Here is a 12,862-nt window from a genome sequence, read left to right as displayed (position 1 = left end):
CTTGCCTTCTGTGCACTTAAACACCCTTCCCATCCAGGCCAATTTTCAGCTTTCAGCGCTGTCACACTTTGAATGACAATTGCGCGGTCATGCTACACTGTACCCATATGAAATTTTTATCATTTTTTTCACACAAATAGAGCTTTCTTTTGGTGGTATTTAATCATCTCTGGGTTTTTTATTTTTTACAAAAAAAAAGAATAAAGACAAAAAATTTTTAAAAAAAAAAAAAGTTTTTCTTATTTTTTGCGAGTAAATTTTGAAAATAAATTTTTCTCCTTCACTGATGTGCGCTGATGAGGCGGCACTGATGGGCACTGATAGGCTGCACTGATGGGCACTGATGAGGTGGCACTTATGGGCACTGATGAGGTGGCACTTATGGGCACTGATGAGGAGGTACTAATATGCCGCACTGATGAGCACTGAGAGGCGGCACTGAGAGGCAGCACTGAGAGGCAGCACTGATGAGCACTGATAGGCGGCACTGCTGGGCACTGAGAGGCGGCACTGCTGGGCACTGAGAGGCGGCACTGCTGGGCACTGAGAGGCGGCACTGCTGGGCACTGACATGTGGCACTGCTGGGCACTGAGAGGCGGCACTGATGGGCACTGATGGGCACTGGCGGATGGCACTGGACACTGACGGGTGGCACTGATGAGCGGCACTGATGGGCAGAACCATCAGTGCCCACACTCAGTGCCCATAGTGCTGCCAGTCAGTGCTCATCAGTGCCTAGATGAGCAGGCACTGATGGGCACTGACTAGCAGCACTATGGGCACTGATTGTGGGCATTGATGGGGGGCACTGATGGCGGGCACTGTGGGCACTGATGTGGGGGCACTGTGTGTGTGTTTTTACCTTTTAGTAATCAGGGCACTGGTGATCGGTGCCCTGATTACATTGCTGTGTGTCCCCAGCGGCTGTCGGCTCCCCCTCCTCCCTCACACTGCAGGCTCCGTGTGAGGAAGGAGCGCCGGCGATGAGAGATGATCTCATATGTTTACATATGAGATCATCGCTCATTGGACGGCCAGATCACGTGGTGAATGGCCGCTGTGATTGGCCATTCACCACGATCTGTGATCGGCTGTGTCCAAGGGACACGGCCGACACAGATTTTCCCCGCAGCGCGTTCGCGGGAGCGCGCTGGGGGCGTGTCACTGGGAGGCCGTTTAAAAACGGCCTCCCGAAAATTCGAGTCCGCGCTGCAGCCGTATATAGGCTGTAGCGCGGACGGGGGGAGGTTAATGATTCTTTTCTCAGCTGGTTCCTGCTGAACTGGCCAAGAATCAAAGAGTATGGCCGGCATAAATTGTAACTTCGCTGCATCTGAGCACCACAAACCAAAAACGCTGTTTAATTAATTTCTAATATTAAGAGCAAACTCCCCCATCCATATTTCCATTATTTATTTTGCTTAGAAATCACGCTGAAAAACACCCTGTAGCAGTTCTGTCCGTGGCCATCTTGAGTAAGGGCAGATGATCCATGTAGCATTTACTTTATGGAATCCACCTGCCCTTAGCTCAGGCATGCAGACAGGAGGGTGTACTTAGCTAAGAAAACCCCTCTCCGCCTACTGAAGACTCCTGGGATATATGACATAGTTTGCCTAGGCATGAAACCAGGAAGTAACTGAAGAAATGTATAAAAAAGAAAAAAAAAGTTTAAATCAAGTAAATATGATATACTTTGCGATCTATTTACTAATGCTAGCAGCAGGAGGATTAAAAACAGTCAGTGTTGACTGAGAGGGTAAAGTTCCATCTTAAGTAAAGGGAGCATTTACTTTGATAAGTTAACAACCCACACCTTTAGTACAAACAATTAAATTAGATAAGGGGATGATCTAAGCCTAAGGCATTAGTTGTTTTTTGGCAATGGGACAATCTATAATATATGAATTCTGATTTAAAAAAAAAGAAAAAAAAAATATTATTTAAATAACTTATTACAGCATTTCAAACATCCGCAGCAACTGACAAGCAGAATATAGACAGCTGTAACTGGAAGTGTCTAGTCTGAGTCTGACCACATAATATGCATACAGGCGTTATGTCGGCTGCAGCTCTGCTGATGTTAAATTACAAGTATGAGGTTATGCTTGGATCTGAACACGTTCCTTAGCAGGTTAGATCATCATGAAACAATGGCTATATCCATGGGGGATCTGTCACTTCCACAAAGGGATTCATTTCCTATTTACTTTAGAAAAAAAAATATATAAATAATATAATTTATAATAATATAAGATCTGTTTAAAAAAAGAAGTGTTTTATTAAGTTTTTTTTTTTTAAAAAGCTCGGCTCCAGGATATTAAAAAAAGCCTCTGTGCAGTGGGTCTAGTAGACATAGAAAAGATGATCTAATTACAGTGTCTTCCCCCTCATGTACCAGTGGTCTAAGATCCTGACATCATTAAGACCAATGCAGGGTCAGTAGCCTTGCAGTGGACACAACAATGGTAATGGACAGTCCATCGCAGGAGTGTACCATGGGAATGGAGGATCGGGTACGTTAAAAAGAGATGTATGGGTTTTTTTTTTTTTTTTTAAGAATCATACTTAACTAGGTGGATTCAGGAGGAGTCCAGCGCCTTGAAAACTGAGAACTGAGCGATCAAACACAGAAGAACGCTTGGTTCCCACAGCTCCCTGAGCAGAGAACTGCTGACTGACAGGCATATATCTGCCACCGTTCAATAACGGTTTCATGCTGCAACATAAGGACTGCACTACTATACTCCGTGTCTGATGAGAAAATAGATAAAATAATGGACAATGGTAAAATATCTCTTTCCTTCCTGAAAAGAGGGGGGCAGAGAAAACCTTAAGACTCCGTTCACAATATGGCCTTTCCGGATCATGAGCGGAATCACCAGGATTCTGCCTGCAATTCCTAATCGGCACAAATCGCAGGACTCCCTTGCGATCCCCGTTATTTTCAGTGGCACTCAAAGTCGTGGCGTGTTTTTGCCATGATTCTGCCAGCAATCCGGAACATAGTGTGAACAAAGCCTAAAGCCCGTACACACGATCAGATTATCGAACGATCTGGCGTCTGTTTTTTGTGGCATGCTAGTCTGATGAGGAAAGTGAAGAGGTTATTTTCATACGAATTTTCCCATACGACAGAATTCTACTTCACAAGTGATGTCATGTGTTGGATTGTTTTGTATGTGTTCTTTCATCTCTGAGCATGCCTAGTCTTGCTCTTAAGATTTTTTTTTCCATCGAAATCTGTACTAATGAGACGAAAATCGGACGTTGTATTACGAACGACAAAAATTATATAGCCTGCACATCAGGATTTTGTTGGCCGAAAAGTCGGAGTCGACTGTCGAAAGCACCATACTAACAATCCGAAAATCGGCAGATCGGTCGTCGGACAAATTTTCCCTACAGATTTACTTATCGTGTGTACGGGCCTTAAGTCTTTGCCATAGTACAATAGGCACCAAGTTCAGGGTGACCAGGAGTGAGTCCAATCTGAAATAGATGTACAGGACCCCCTGTAATGGGATTTTTTAGGGCATAAATCAAAGCCAGTTAAAAAAGTAAAAATTTTATTGCATATATCTTACACAAAAATGACAATATATAAACAAATAAAAACAATGCGGTTGTATATAAATAGTTGTACAAATATAACCTCAATAAACTGTTAATAACAGATATATACCCAACGCGTTTCAAAAAAATCAACATTTTTTTTTCTTCTTCTTCAGGGGTACAAGGCTACATAGTGCATTCATTCAGTTCGAAGCAGTGGTCTTCAATTATGGCCCTCCAGTTGTTCAGGAACTACAATTCCCATCATGCCTATTCATGTCTGTGAATGTCAGAGTTTTCCAATGCCTCATGGGATGTGTAGTTCTGCAACAGCTGGAGGGCCGTAGTTTGAGGATCCCTAAGTTAGAGCCATACAACAATAAAGAATAACCGCATGGATAAAAGCTTCTAGAACTGGTTGTTTAGCCGCAGCCTGCAGCTCAGAAGGCCATCCCAGAGGGAACCCACATCACAAAAGCTCCCCGGGACCACAAGGGGTACAGCAAACAGGATCCACTTACACAAATAGATCTTTAATAACCCCCATCAGTGAGGGGAGTACACCCCATTTCATATAGGAGGCCCATAGAAGTCTGCAATAAACATGGCATAGCCTGGAAATCGCAGCGCAGCCACACCGGGAGGATCACAACACGTCAAAATGCAGCATAAATCTGAGTGTTAGGAGATTAGAGTCCTTCCTGGTGTGACGCTTTCCTAGTACAATACACACCAAGTCCAGGGTTTGGGATTGACTATGAGTGAGCAGGAGAACATTTAGGGAGTTGGGAAATGTGTGCTTCTCATAAAGGCACTAGGAAAAAAAGATATGAATAAAAGAAACGTTAGCCGCATTGTACACCTTGTTCCTGGGAACTGTCCAGTCCTGAACACACATCCTTCTTCTAAAAATAAATGACACCGCTCGAAGGTCAGCTCAACCCCAAAATTGATATTTCAGCTTTTTGATGACTGTTGCCAAAACAGAACGGTATGCTTCACGAGGACTCGTTACAAGATATTCCCAACGGATTTCCCAGTTCCACCAAACTGTTCCAGCCATCACACTCCCCTCATTGTAACCTGACACAAGGAAAAGGTGGATGACTCAATCCTCATGAACATGGATGTATGTGCAGGCCTACAGCATAAAATACGCCCGGGAGCCCCAGATTCTGCGTGATTCTGCCCAAAGGAATTAATTAAGGTATGCTGTTTATGGGCATACGAATGTAAACGCCAGGAACATATGTATGGGCCCATCCCATGCATGTCTGTTTGTTAAAGAGGAAGTAAACTCTTCCTTTTTCCCCCTGCAAAGTAAATGCATAATGTGCTAGTATGCAACGCATACTAGCACATTATGTGACACTTACCTGCAAATGAAGCCCGCGTTGTCCCCGCTGCCGGCCGCATCCATCTTTGCCCGTCTTCCTTCCGGGACTGCGGACTACGGCTGTATTACTGGCGCCGGTCACAGCACAGGGCTCTGAAGAAACAGTGGACGGCCGTTACTTCAGAACGCATGTGCCGATGATGCTATTGGTGCATGCAATGTAAATATCTCCTACACGGTGCAAGTTTAGGAGATATTTACAGTACCTATAGGTAAGCCTTATTAAAAAGAAAAAGGGGGTTTACAAGCACTTTAAAGCAAAAACTAGCACTTACATAACATAATACATATTTATTAATGAAATCCTACAGGCAGAATGAAACAAACAATTGGGGCTCATGGTCACCACAATAACAGGCGCACTTAAAGTGGAACTTCACTTCCCCAATAAAAATTGATTATTTATAAACCTCATGCTGCTAGCATTACTAAATTTAAAGGAAAGCAGGGTGGATTTGATATAAATCAAGTCGATTTAAATCACAATTTAAAGAATAATTTAGATCACTAGTAGAAAGGCTTCACTTAAATCCTATTTTTTAAAGAGCACCGGTCATCTCTGTCCCACAGCGGCTCCTCCTCTGACCCACTGCTGACTCACTGTCAGTCCTATTCATTTTAATGGGACGGCTGGTGATGCGGCAGTGACACAGCAAGGTGAGGGATGTGGCAGCAGCAGGTGAGTGGATGACCACTAACAGGCGCTGCCATGATGGATCTGAAAGACTGGTGCCCTTTGAATGTAAGGACTCATTCTTGCTCGCAGTTCGTGTAAAATTGTGTGAATGCATCAATGCGGTGCATGTTATCTCAGCTGGCAGATCTTGGATTCATTGAATGAGTTTACCAAAAATGGAAATATTCCAGAATATACAGCCTCATGCAACATAACTAAGCTCCATTTCATGCTGAATAAATTATGCATGTATCTTAACTAGAAAACTATCTTTAGATTTTTACTCCAAAAGCATATTAAAATACATTTGATAAAAATACACAAAACAAAACAGATTTTTTTTTCTTTAAATCATTCATTTTTATCCATCCTGTAGGAAAGCATATCAGATTTACTTGATTTAAGCTTTTTTTTTTTTACATTTCTTAAGTTACTTTCTGGTTTCTTGCCTAGGTAAATAATGTCATCCATCCCAGGAGTCTTCAGGAAGGGAGGAGAGGAGGAGGGGTTCTCTCAGCCAGCTAAGCACACTCCCCTGCCTAAGCTAAGGACAGATGGAAGTAAATGCTACATGAATCACTTGACCTTACTCAAGATGGCATCGGCCATGAATGCTAGGGGGGGGGATGTTTCCAAATTGATTTCTAAACAGAATGAAGCATGGCAACATAGATGGATGGGGGTGTTTGCTTTGAATATCAAACATTTATGGAATAGTGCCTTGGTTGGTGGTGCTCAGGTGCAGTGAAGATCCGCTGTACGCATATACACCAGCAAATACGTGCGTGTTCATGAGCCCTAAAACATCACTACTAGCCCCCCCCCCCACCCCCAATAAAATAGACTCTATATATTGATTAGTAATGAACTATCATGTATGAATATATCTATTCAGTTGAACCTGACACCCAATGATTCTATGAGCCAGCTCTCTGAACACTAAGTCGGATATGCTTAAAAGCCTTTTTGCATAGAATTTTCCTGACTATTTTCTTTACGCATTAGGTTACCAGGTCTTTCCTGAACATCCCCAGTCGCTGGCTTGGGCCTGGAATGCAGAATGTGGCAATACATGTCAATAGTCAATTCATAGACATCATCCAATTAACCTACCAGCATGTCTGGAGTGTGGGAAGAAGCCTGAGTACCCCTGTGCTACAAAGTTTCCTAATACTAGGGATGCACTTTTTATCAGGTACTCGCTGATACCAATTACTGAGGTCTATTTTTTTTTTTTTTTTCGTGCAGTGCGATTTGAGCCCATACAAAAGGATTGGGCTAAAACCACACTGCAAAGAATCTCATATGATCTGAACAAGAATGGGGTGGGATTCCAGTCTCTATCCAATGCGGTTTTCCACACAGCTCCTGCGTGAACCCAGGCTGAAGTCACTATGACAAGCCTCTGTTTACACAGGAGCGGAGTGAGAAACCGCATGCGATTCAGACAGGAATCGCACAGCATTCCTGTTCTAATAGCATGTGATTCTTTGCAGTGCAATTTGAGCCCATTCATTTTGTATGGACTGAAAATGCACCAAACCGCATGAAAATCGGTTTTGGCTTCAGGCAATCAGAGCATTTGTACGAGTACAAGTACCTGTGCAAAAGCTTTGTTTCAGCACCGATACCAATATTGGTGCAACCCTACTTAAAGTAGAACTGCACTGCATCTGAGCACCACAACACAAAAATGCTATTTAATTCATTTGTATTATTAAAAGCAATCTCCCCCATCCGTCTAGGTCTTCATGCTTTATTTTGCTGAGAAATCATTTTGAAAAACACCCCCCAGTAGCATTTCTGGTCATAGCCATCTTAAGTAAGGGCAGATGATTCATGTATCATTTACTTCCTGGAATCCATCTGCCCTTAGCTAAGGCATAGGCTAAGCTGAGAACCCTCCCTTCTCTCCTGAAGACTCCTGAGATGTATGACATAATTTCCCTAGGCATGGAAACCAGAAAGTAACTGAAGAAATGTAACAAAAAAGTTTAAAGCAAGTAAATATAATATACTTTCCAATCTATTTACTAATACTAGCAGCATAATAAAAATAGTTCATGTTGATTAAGGCCCCGTTCACACTGGGGCGACGCTACTTGCCGGGGTGACCTCATATGTCGCGGTGCGCATCTCGCACCGCCACCTCGGAGCGGCCGGCACGGACTTCATAACATTGAAGTCAATGCAGGTCGCTCCGGGTCGCCCCAAAGAAGCTCCGGACCCTTTTTCTAAGTCGGAGCGACTTGTGTCGCTCCTATTAGAACGGGTCCGCAGCATCTCTGTGGAAGGCGACCTACGGCGACCAGGTCGCCTGACAAGTCGCCCCAGTGTCAACGGGGGCTAAGAGAGTGAAGTTCCACTTTAAAGTGTTACTAAACCCACAACAGTAAAATCAGTCTGTATATGCAGTAAAGCATGCTTGCTATATTCACTGTAGGGGTTAATCCTCTGCATTGTGTAAAAGGGCTGCTTGATCCTGTATGCACAAATCCTCCTCTTCTTCCACTGACTCCAAAACATGTCCGGATAAGACAGAGCCTTTGGAGTCAGGCTGCACATGCTCAGTTCGGTGTGTATTGCTGGAGAGTTTTTTTTTTTTCTTGGAAGAGTGCATGTGATCAGCACAGGGCCAATCAGCACTGTCTAGACATGTCCAGACAGAGGGCCAGGAGCATGGCAGCATCATAGGACAGCTCCTCCTACAAGCTTCACCAGGAACTGATAAAAGTCACAAAACTGCTATATACTGCTGATGAGAAAAGGTATTTAGAGGTTTATATTTACTAAAATAATTGCATTTCCGTGTACTCTGGGAGACCAGATCTAGTGATTGCAAGCTCCTGGGTTTAGTAACACTTTAATACTATGCCATAGTGCCACCCAATGTGCCATTATAAACCTACTCAATCAACTGACTTAAACCCCAATTAAAAACCAACTTACTACTCTAATTATATTGGCATGACAGAAATGGATATAAGTAGCTCCTGCCCATAGGTGTGACTTTTAGAGCCATTATGACATTATAAAAAGTAAGTGCTTTTTCTTAGAAAAAAATACACACTTCCTTTTTATGATGTTCTTTCCTGCAGTTATATCTGGGTTGGGTTGTGTGGTCAGCTTAGTGGCATCTATACCACCTGTTTCACTCCTTTACTAGGCAGTCACCAGGCACTAAAAATAGAGCAGATAAAGAGACAGCACATATATAAGATGACAGCTCAGAAGGAAAGGTCACAGCTCCCCACATATACCAGCATGCCATGTAGCACTATCCTCCTCCTGTGTTTATTACATAATTTTAGGAACTACTACAGGTCTCCTTTCCATTACAGGTCTTATACAAACTCTAATACCTTGCTACAGGGAATCAGAATCCAGCAGCTTACTGTGGTCAGATTAATTAAAGCTCATGTAAGATTGGTTGCTTGGGACAATGCTCAAACAATACTGCAAATCTACTGCTAATAACATGAGAGTAGAATGCCACTTATGAAATAGAAGCAATCCATGCCATGCTATAGTGCTATCTGATGAATATGGGCACTACCCACAAATACACATATCCAATAGGTGAGATACATAGAAGTGTTTTTGTTATACATGTAGTATCCTTAAAGTACATATGAAGGCAAAAATGATTTAACACTCAGGAGGTACTAACAATTAAAAAACTATTTTTTTTTCTTAAAGGTCTGCAGATTAAAGCGGAATTCCAGCTTAATACTAACTTACCTTAAAACTGTCCCTTCCCCCCTCTTAACCCCTATGCTAGCTAACCCAGCATAGGTAAAAAAAAGGTGTATATACTTACCTATTTTCAGGCAGCTCCAGTCCAGTCATGTGATCAACTTCCCTGTGTCAGCCAGTGCAGCTGCAGGGGAGAAGAGGGACTGCCAACACTGGATGGGCCATTGAAGTTTATGGAACATCACCACTGAAGGCTTTATTTGCTGCAGTCAGGGACTCTCTCCTCTCCAGCTGCTGCAGGCGGACATAGCGGAGATCACGTGACTGGACTTGAGTGGCCTAAAATAGGTAGGAAAATACATCCTTCTTACACAGGTTTGTTAGCATGGGTGTTGGGGGGGGGGGGGCAGTTTTAAGGCTAGTTAGGCATAAGCTGGAGTCCCACTTTTAATGTCTTGATACTGTACTTTTTTTCATCAATAATGTGACCCCCCAGTAGAGATGAGCTCGGACGTGTTTGAATTTGTATGTGCCCAATCCTGCCAGGAAGTTGACACTGCACTCCACCAATCACAGGCAGTGAGATATTTCCCAATCTGTGCAGCTGCGGATTGGGAAATGTCTCACTGCCTGCGATTAGCGGAGTGCAGTGTTGGCTTCCTGGCGGGATCGGGCACATACGAACTCAAACACGCCCGAGCTCATCTCTGGACCCCAGTTCTGCTCGCATCTGGGATGCATACATAGGCTGTGAGTAAGGTTTAAGCATCAGGCCAAGAGGAGTGCAGCCTTGATGACACTACCACAGAATTAGGAGCCTGTCAATAGAGTTGTCACCAAGTCTCCAAAAGCTTAAAATATATCTAAGTCAAAGATGTTTTTTTTTCCATTTTGGATAATAATAATACATGATTAAACAGTAATTAAGATTTTTTTTTTTTATGTCACTTGAATCCTGCTGGAGAGATTTTCCTGGATTTCCTGTTCTGTAGCCACAACAGAAATCCTCTTAAAATGGTTGACTGTGCTCAAATCCATACAGCTTATATACATATGACACAAGAAGTGCTAAAGGGATGTGGGCACATGTTTAGCACCTCATGTCTTATATACTACTGTGTGTGTGTGTATATATTATATATATATATATATACACACACACACACACATATTATATATATATATATATATATATATATATTATATATATATATATATATATATATATATATATACACACATACATACTCACGGTTTGGATTTGTTGGATTCAGACAATTTTTTTTTTCCAAAAACAGACATTTTTCCTTTTCCTTTGCATAGTGCAGGTGGCCAGACCTGAGTCTGTAGCTCTCCTCTGACGGTCTGTACCTGCCCCATATTAGCACTATATTTCCATGCAAGCAAGAAGCATTTGGAATTTATAAGATATAAGCAAGAAGCATTCTGCATTTTGCACAGTATTGTAAAGTCTGGCAAGAGAGCAATTACTTTGACACAGTTCGAAATCTTCAACATGTATTTCAATGTATGCAACCTAAAAATCACCACTTTTATGCAAAAGTTTGCTAAAGATAAGTAAAGGTATATATAGCAGTATGCAGAGGGTAATTCAGAATTCCCTGTGTTTACAGGACCCTTTATATCAGTCCATATCCCCTCCTGCTGCCATCCATATTAGACCATCCGCCACCTGTCACCAGTCTACTATGGACCCCACATAACTCATTCTTATCCTTCATATAAGCCATGACACTGACAGCTCACCTCTACATTTGCATGCTAGCTCCTATGTATCAAATGACCTCTGCCCCAGGATTCCCTGTAAAACCCCAGATAAACCAGGCTGACCACCTTTCACCATTTCTACCAGGACCCCCATACCTTTTACTGCTGGACCCTTGTAATCACTACCAGTTGTATTTCTCACTGTGCTGTGTGTTATAATATATATTCTCTCCCCATGATATCATTCGGTTTCTTATGCAGCCGTTCCCCTCTTTGTCATTGTCACTAATCCATATGTCCCACATGTCACCACCTGGTCCTGATGACAGCCCCATCCTTCCAAATCAGAGCTCCACCCTGATCTATGACAGTCAAATCTGCCTCACACCTATCATCTTGTCCTTCATGGTTCTAGCCAGCACCTGCTCATTAGCCAGCTGTCACCCTTTAGGTATTGTTGGTCACAGGCACCTATACTCTCACCTGTGTCACTGACATCTGCACCCACTGTCATCTGTTATAATCCCCGGACACCAAGTGTAGCCCACACTTCAGGCTAGCCCTTGCCACCATCTCATAACACACACCTGCTACTACTACTGCACCCCCCCCCCAAAGTCCCGATCACCTTTCATATCAATCACTGCAAATCAGATAGTCCTGTGTGTTATGACATCCAGTGTGTCAGATCCCTCTGGTCCCTACGCTACATAACCTCTCCCCTCTTTATCACTGCCAATTCAACCCCTTCCTGGCAACATATCTGCCCCCGTCTTCACTGTAACACCTGTCATCGGTGTGCATTATACAGTCCACATATCACCCCCTGTTCCCGAGGAAAGTCCTACCTCCATCACTCCACTTGTCACTACACCCCGATAATCTGTCCCTCTAACTAATGTTGTCCCTATATCAGGTCATAGTCCCCATTGCCCCTGTGTGTTCTCCTGTGTCAGAATCCCTCTGCTCCCTGTCTATCCTCTCCTTATTGTGGTTCACCCATACAGTCCTCAGATCTTCTCCTGTCCCTGATGACAGCCCTGCCCCCACCTGATCCCCCTCCCTGTCATTCCTGGACCCCTCATTATCTCTCCCTGTGACCCCTACAAGTCTTATTTCCCATTGCCCCCTGTGTGTCACCCCATGTCCTGTGTCAGCCCCCTCTGCTCCCTGTCTATCCTCTCTCCTCCTTGTCATTGTGCTTCATTCATACAGCCCACATGTCACCTCCTGTCCTCCCACATCAGCTCTCCCATACTGCCCTATGGAGGCCCCCTCACCCCTGTGCCCCTTGCCCTTCATCTTGTCCTGCACTGTACCACCTCATCAGCCTGCTGTCACCCTTCATGTCCTGTCACCTCTCCCCTCCGGCTTACCCCATAAGCCACTCCATGTCTGCCGCCCCCTCCGGCTCAGCTCATCCTCGGGGTCTCCCGCTCCCCGGCTCCAGCTCCGGCTCCGGCTCCGGCGGAAGTAAACACAGCACCGCCCGCAGCACGCACACTTCCGGGTCCGACGTCACCCGGCGGAGAGCAGCATGGGAGGAGGAGGGTGCGCAGTGCATTGTGGGGGTGGCCGGGGACAGCCCTGCAGGCTGTAATGTGCACTGTCATCGGGAGCTGTCAGCTTATAGGTGCTGATCGGCCTAGAACCTGAGCTGGCCCGTGTCCTCTATCCATGAACCCCCCTGTGTCCTATACTCCTGAGCTCTCCTGTGTCCTCTATCCCTGAACCCTCCTGTGTCCTCTATCCATGAACTCTCCTGTGTCCTCTATCCCTGAACCCTCCTGTGTCCTCTATCCCTGAACCC

At 44.1% G+C, this 12,862-nt stretch overlaps 1 protein-coding gene across 1 annotated transcript in view; it reads right to left on the bottom strand.

Annotated features, from left to right (window-relative positions):
• The window catches only part of MOB2 (MOB kinase activator 2), a 121,097-nt gene extending 108,526 nt beyond the window's left edge, over positions 1-12,571 (bottom strand). The window contains exon 1 of the mRNA XM_082270251.1: positions 12,429-12,571. Coding sequence (XP_082126377.1) covers positions 12,429-12,445 — 17 coding nt within the window. The 5' untranslated portion in view covers positions 12,446-12,571. The remainder of the gene's footprint in view (positions 1-12,428) is intronic.
• Between the last annotated feature and the right edge of the window lie 291 nt (positions 12,572-12,862).

Source organism: Pelophylax lessonae (genome assembly GCF_965119305.1).
Source record: "Pelophylax lessonae genome assembly, chromosome: 10".
NCBI classification, from domain to species: Eukaryota; Metazoa; Chordata; class Amphibia; order Anura; family Ranidae; genus Pelophylax; species Pelophylax lessonae.
This window is presented reverse-complemented; position numbering and strand designations above follow the sequence as displayed.